Source organism: Mercurialis annua, linkage group LG1-X (assembly GCF_937616625.2).
Source record: "Mercurialis annua linkage group LG1-X, ddMerAnnu1.2, whole genome shotgun sequence".
Lineage (NCBI taxonomy): Eukaryota > Viridiplantae > Streptophyta > Magnoliopsida > Malpighiales > Euphorbiaceae > Mercurialis > Mercurialis annua.
The window spans coordinates 62,231,266-62,238,406 of NC_065570.1; the positions used below are offsets into that span (position 1 = coordinate 62,231,266).

The 7,141-nt window shown below is 35.1% G+C and overlaps 2 protein-coding genes across 3 annotated transcripts; both read right to left on the reverse strand.

The window, feature by feature from the left end:
- Positions 1-224: 224 nt before the first annotated feature.
- Positions 225-2,592, reverse strand: LOC126663736 (60S ribosomal protein L10a). 2 transcript variants are annotated; one of them, XM_050356448.2, is made up of 6 exons: positions 2,519-2,592; positions 2,394-2,440; positions 1,762-1,981; positions 896-1,061; positions 586-791; positions 225-468 (listed from the first exon to the last, which is right to left on the reverse strand). In XM_050356448.2, the coding sequence occupies exons 2-6, from the start codon at positions 2,396-2,398 to the stop codon at positions 415-417; spliced, it is 651 nt and encodes a 216-aa protein (XP_050212405.1). In that variant the 5' UTR covers positions 2,399-2,440; positions 2,519-2,592; the 3' UTR covers positions 225-414. The 2 variants fall into 2 exon arrangements, with proteins under 2 accessions (XP_050212405.1, XP_050212406.1); XM_050356449.2 differs by having other exon boundaries at positions 2,523-2,575.
- A 1,944-nt stretch (positions 2,593-4,536) lies between these two features.
- On the reverse strand, positions 4,537-5,283 carry LOC126674413 (uncharacterized). Its single transcript, XM_050368863.1, has one exon. It carries the CDS (start codon positions 5,281-5,283, stop codon positions 4,537-4,539), a length of 747 nt encoding a protein of 248 aa, XP_050224820.1.
- Between the last annotated feature and the right edge of the window lie 1,858 nt (positions 5,284-7,141).

The window sequence follows — 7,141 nt, forward strand, 5'->3', positions numbered from 1 at the left end:
GTGATCAGTTCTTAATTATTTTTATCTGAAAATTTACCACATACCCACAATTTAACCTCTAAAAATTCCCGAGAAAGCAAAACTATAAACAAGTGGATGCATTGCATTACCCTCGCGCAATCTAAATTCACTAAATCTCCACCAAAAATTGGTACAAAGGAAAGATAAGACTACAAAAGTAGAAAGTAAAGATTGACAACTTGATATAACAATGAAATATAATATAAGGTGGCATAGAACATTTTACTTCAGCCTTCAGGCAAATCAAATTCAAATATCTCAGCCAAAAAAGATAAACTAGCATTGTAATGATAGAGAATTCATAATAAATAAAAAAAGTCGTCCGCAACAAAACTTGACAATTCAAGGCAACACACTTCTACCAGTATCCAGAAAAACAAACTAAAGAACTGCCTAAAAGACGCGTACTGGTGCACCCATAGTTGTCTTGATGTTGAGGCACTTAACCTGATTTCAAGAAGCCAAAAAATAAATCAGAAATCAGAAATGACTGATAACAGCAAAAGCTGAATAATAAACCAACAAATCAAAAGAAAAGCAAAAGATGAGACATTAAGAACTCACATTCTGCCAATTCTTCTTTAACAAAGAGACAAGGAAGTTAACACTCATCTGCACATTCTGGAAAATCTGCTTCTCCTCCATACCACAGTTACCAACAGCCACTCCCATGCAAAGAACTTTCTTCAATTGAAACTTTACTGTTGCTTTGGTTTCATTCACTTTGGACTCTAGAGACTCTTGGTGAGTCACAAGGGTAGGAAACTTTCCTGCATTTCCACATAGATTAGCAGGAAGTTGATTACACAAATAGAGAAGTTCATAAAAAATAATACAAATTCCTAAAACTTTATAGAATTCCTTATATACTTGCCTGCCTTGTTAAGTCCAGGGCCTAGAAGACGAGGAATTTGCTTGATAACAGATTCTGAAGCCAAAAAAGCATGGTATTGCTTGGCCAGTTTCTTGACCAATTTCTTGTTTTTGTTAAGCTTCTTCAAGGCCTCGACATCCATCCATTGCAGGCTAATTGCCTCTGCCTGCACAAATAAAAAGCAATACGCTAAAGCAATACCAACAGTCCACGATTTAATAGACAGAGAAGTTAAGCCTGATAACAGACTACAGTTCCATGCTTCAATGGAAGGAAATAAAAATCTTAAAAGTAAATATAAAGCTTATCATAACAAACAAATGTCACAGTGCTCCCAATCCAAAAGATATAACATTAAGGACAAGTAATTTAAAAGATGACAAGAATAGTGAAAGTAAATATCCCATATAAGCAGAGACAGTAAGACGATATTATTGGATATATACAACAGTCAAAGAAACTGGATATATGGAATTTCAAAAACATTTAAAGTATAAAACCGGTCGCTAATGAAAATTTCAAAAATAAACGTAAACAAATAAAAAAATTGCACATCTTATATTTCCACAGATTTACAGAACATCATTTTTAGTGTACACAACACTAATTTCAACTCTTTTACCATGTATATAACAATAATAACAATGACTTGTCAAGTGCTATCCTCAAAGGAACATGTATTTCACAAAAACAAGGGGAATTTACTTCCCAAAAACCTAGGATTACAACTTGAGCAACTTCACAACAAAACCTAATTAGCTATTCCAAACTTTCAAATCCACGAAGGACTACTAGAAATAAAAGAACTGCAGCAAAAAAATCATGACAATGAAATATCTTAAATGATTAGGATGAGAGCAACATACCTCCTCAACATGCTGGGCATCTCCAAGCATACAAATCTTCATCTTCGGGCGAGGGATGTGTGGCAACTTAACAGAACCGCTGAATCTTTTATCCTTTTGGGGATCATAATTCTTGAGGCCAATCTGAAGCTCAATAGTCTCAACGAACTTGCGTTGCTTCTCTTTTGATTGAGCCATTATGGAAGAGATTGCCTCTCTCAAAGCTTCACTCTGAAGCTTACTGCAAATTCCAAATACAAACCACAACACTAAGAAAACAATCTAGCAGCACCAGACTCCATGAAACCTTTTAAGTAATTTCATAATCATGGTATAAGGGAAATCGACAGCTTAGTGTGAGTTCTCTAACATATGATAATCAATAAATATTTCAGTAAATACAAACATTTAGATGAACAGAGTAACACAAACCCACACCCATCTAGACAAAAAGAATCATAATCGAATATTACTTTAAAAATGAAGACAGTAAAATAAAAATGCAATCTAATTAACAAAATCTACCGTTTCAGTCAATAAACTACGTGAATTCCCGTTGATTATAATCACAAATGGTGAGAATTAACATATATATAAATGGGGAACCCTAAAAAACAGTAATTAAAAAGATGGTCAGATCTTTATGCAAATACCTCATGATTAGAAGCTTGTAATGAAGGGTTTTGAAAGGTCTGTTTCCCTGTAAATCAGAATAGCAAAATAGTATGTTAGATTAACACAGCAAACAAACACATTAGATGATAAGAAGAGAGAGTACCGAGCAAGAGAGAAGATGAGGAAGCTAGAGAAGAAGTGGTGCGGCTAAGGTGAGTTATTTATAAAACGAGTGTCACCCTCATAAACCCTAATTCTCCTTCCTTTCCTTCATGGGTTCTGGGCCGGATACAACTACTTTCGAGTTTCTGGCTTTTACGGTCTTTTGAGCTTCGGCCTATGAAGTGGAAGGCCCGTGCACATTCTCTCATATTTTTCAAGCATATAAAATTTAGGTTAAAATTTCGACCTTTCACATTTTTAGTATAAAAAAAATCTATTTTTTATTTTTATTATTTTTAATAAAAAGATTACATTTTTTTTTGACATTTTACAGTCCGAACTCATTAGTTGATGTTAAAAACTGCAAAAAGAAATCGTTAGGTGAAGAACAAATTACCATAGTACTAAAAATGCCAAAAAAATAAAAAGTCAGACTTTTTTCCACTAAACTTAAAAGTTGTGTTTAAATCATTATAAACGCAAAAATTAGAATTTTATATCAACTAACCTTTAAATTTATAATTAATCCTAAAATAGTAGTATTTGATAACTCCTCTTCTTACACAAGTCTTGAGGCGAGTACTTTCTCTTTCTGTACATGCTTTTAGGCGAGTAACTTCTATTTAAGTACATGTCTTAAGGCGAGTACCTGCACAATCAACAATGCAAGTTCAATGGATTTCAAACTTTGTTTGTCTGATAACCTCTCTGATGCTTAAGTCAGTAGCGCTTTTATCAAGTTAGACATGAATATAAGGATTGGACTAGTATTTTGAATTATATTATCTTTGCTCAATGGCATTGCATCTTTATTTATAGGCTTTCTATTATATTTTTTATAATTGGATATGTCCACCATTATTTTTAGTACTAGAGTAGTGTATGTGAGGTTCTGTATTTCACAAATAGTAGAGAACATGGAGATAATGGGTGTTGTGCTATTTCAAACTGTCAAATATAACTGCTTTCTTACAGGCGACTTAGCCTATATTCGACTTGTTACAAACGAGTTAGATAGTTAGCCTATAGTCGACTCGTTAGAGGCGAGCTAGATAGTTAGCCTGTAGTCGACTTGTTGTATGCGAGTTTGATAGTTAGCTATAATCGTCTTACTATAGACGAGTTTGATAATTACTATATTCGACTTAGTATAGGCGAGTTTGATAGTTAGCCTATAGTCGAATTATTATAGGAGAGTTTGATAGGTAGCCTATAGTCGACTCATTATATATGTGTTTTATAGTTATCCTATAATCGACTTGTTATGGGCGAGTTTTAAAGACTCGATGAAGGAGCTTTTTGACGATCATGCATTTTGAAGTCCTATCTATATTACAAGTTCGCATTATCGCGTGAGCGTTTTTACCCACACTTATCTCTAGTATGAAGCTTGTTTTGTAAGGCAAACCAAGTAATGAGTGAGAATCTAGAAATGCTGCTAACATGCCATAACAGATGATGCCAATTTACTTTTGTCTTAATAGCCATCGGGTTTTTCCACATATTGCTAGTGGAGAAATGACCATTGGAGTTCAGCTTCCAAGTAATACTATCACTATTGAGAGAGATTCTGACATTAGCTTTGATATAATCTCAAGCTTCTTGAGTGTGGTGATTCATAGGATCTGGAAGACTCCAATTATTATCTCTGCAACAGTCCCTAACAGTAGCAAACTTTGAGATGTTAGAGTCTCTAATAATTACATTAGGAAACTTGTCAACCACTGATTGTCCTTCTAGCCAAGGGTCATATCAAAAGGAGAAAGTATTACCATCTCCAAGGTTATAACTGAACATCTGGTATATAGTGCTTCTCAGTCTCACCATTTGCCTCAAACTCCAAGAAGCATTGCTCTAAGCTTTTTGAGATAGTTAATGCTTATCTAATTGGCCTAGACCGAAGGATCTGAGTGATGAGATCCCAGATATGCTTGCTGATAGCAGCAATATTGCCAAGGAGCATAGACTTCACACGCATACCACCTTCACTCTTCCTACTACAAATAGTCTCCCAAATGACTAGAGCTCTTTTTTTATTCCCATTTGTCCCATGGCAGAGAAAGTGCCTGCAAACAGCCTCCACTCCTCTAATAATGGATTTTGGCAACATAAGCTGGTGGAACACCAGTAGACCTGCATACTCAGGAGGACTGAGTTAATCAGCTGCAGTCTTCCTGCATAGGATAGACTCATAGTAGTCCAATGATTGATTCTAGCAGTGATCTTGAAGATAAGCACATTACAATGGTTTTTTGTCAGTCTGGTGGGGATTAAAGGGACACCAAGGTACTTAATAGGCAAACACCCTTCATGAAACCCCATTATACCCAAAATGACTGCATTATTTCTATTATTTGCATTGAAGTAAACCTCACTTTTAGATCTATTAGGGTACAAGCCAGAGAAACTAGAAAACATGTCAATAGAACTCTTAATAGTTATAATAGACTCCACATCATTTTCATAAAATATTAAAAGATCATCAGCAAAAGAAAGCTGCACAAGATTCATACTATTGCATTTTTTATGATGTCTGAAATTCACATTTTGTCTAATCTGCATACCAATCAGCCTAATGAAGTACTCCATGCATAAAACAAAAGGCAAAGGAAAGATTAGATCTCCTTGCTTTAGCCCTCTCTTGCCTGTAAAAAACCCTACTGAGTCTTCATTTATTAAGATAGAGAATTTCACAGTTCTTATACAAATCATTATTAAATCAATGGTATTCCTAGGGAATCTTAAACCATACAGAACCCCTTCCATAAAATCCCAATCAATTGTGTCATAAGAATTTTATGTCTATTTTCATTGCACAAGACTCTTCATTCCCTCTATGGCAGTTATTGATTATTTCATGAGTTAACAACACATTATCATATATATTTCGGGAAGGTTTAAAAGCAGATTGAGTATTATTTGCAATGCTACCAATAATCTTCCTGATTCTATTGGTGATGATTTTGAAAATGCACTTATAAACCATGTTGCAGCAAGCAATTGGTCTATAGTCACTCAACGAGGAAGGGGATGGAACTTTTAGGACTTGGGTGATGTTTGTGGCATTCACTTGGTTCAACATTTTCCCAAACTTGAAAAAATCTTTGATGGCAAGAGAGACATCTGCTCCAATGGTATTCCAGCTATTCTTGAAGAAATTACTGCCATACCTATCAGGCCCTGGTGCATTGTCTCCATTGATTGAAAACATGGCCCCTTTGATTTTTCATCAGTAACCTCAGCTTCAAGTAAATCCATGTCCTCATTATTCAAACGTTACCTTCCAATAACACTTTATAATCTACATGACTCCTGGATTCGTTAGCAGAGCCAAGGAAGTTTTGGTAGTGACTCAAAATATTTTCCTTTATAACTTTTGGGTCTTCACGGTAAGTGCCATCAGAAAGAGTTAAAGCATAATTTTTTTTCCTGGATTGTCTTTGCTTACTATTATTGCTGAAGAACTTAGTGTTTTGGTCTCCCAATCTAATCCAAGCTACTATGGATTTTTGCCTCATAATGTTCTCTTCCCAGTAAATCAGCCTCTTTAGGTGAATACAACACGCTCTCTCCTTTTCTTGTAGGAAGGTATTGTCTGGATCAAGCACTAAATCAGCTTGCAAATTGTACAATAAATCTCTGGCATCATTAACTCTCCTGGAGATATCAACAAAATCATCTTTGTTGAGTTTCCTCGGCTCTTTCCTCAAAATTTTCATCTTCTGATAGACTTGACACATCTTATAACCAAGGATGTTTGATTCCAAACATTACTTATTATAACATGATAATCCTTGTGCTCATACCAGATATTATAGAACCTGAAGCTAGCTTTTTTGAAGATATTTTCATTATTGAGTTTCACCATAATTGTAGAGTGCTCAAAAATCTCAGGGCTCAAGATTTCATAACAAGCATCTTCCCAGCAGCTTTGACCTTTATCATTGATGAAACACCTATCGATTTTTCCTCCAGATTCTGTCATTGCCAAATTGGTTATTGCTTCAGGTATAATTCAAGCCTATATGCTCAATTCATCAAGGTTAGAATCTTGTAAACAATTTTGAAAATCCAATGCTGCTTGAGAATCTATAACATTTCCTCTTAGTCTATTGGCATTATCCAAAACAGAATTAAAATCCCCCGTTACCATCCAACTCTTGGCAACTTGATTACTCATAGACACCAGATTACACCACAAGTCTTTTTTCTCACTAGCAATGTAGGAACCATAGACAAAAGAACAGACAAAAGTTTCTCTTTCCTTAACCACACTACAATGAATCACTTGTTTATGAGTGGCAATAGCAGTAACATCCACAACTCTTGCATTGTATAAAATCCAAATCCTCCCCATGTCTGAAGAGGTGTAGTTGTGAATCAATTCCCAACCAAATAACTTTTTCTTCACACTACTCCAAACTTTTTCAAAACTTTTCACATTGACTCTAGTCTCCATTAAGCCAATCATATATAACATTTTTTTCTTGATCAGAGAGATGACTTCTGATTATTTTAGGGGGTTATTAATCCCCCTAATGTTTCAAGCTCCAAACATCTGGCTATGTTAGGTTGGGGGGGATATGATTCCTACCTCTCCTACCTTCCCCTATTACTTCAATGA

What these genes read in the sequence shown, in the direction of transcription:
- LOC126663736 (XM_050356448.2), bottom strand. An exon ending in ATGCCCAGCATGTTGAGGAG is followed by an intron (nt 1,062 to 1,761) that starts GTATGTTGCTCT and finishes TTATTTGTGCAG; the next exon opens with GCAGAGGCAATTAGCCTGCA. An exon ending in CCCTGGACTTAACAAGGCAG is followed by an intron (nt 792 to 895) that starts GCAAGTATATAA and finishes GTGGAAATGCAG; the next exon opens with GAAAGTTTCCTACCCTTGTG.
- LOC126674413 (XM_050368863.1), bottom strand. Translation starts at nt 5,283, where the DNA reads ATGGAAGGGGTTCTGTATGGTTTAAGATTCCCTAGGAATACCATTGAT.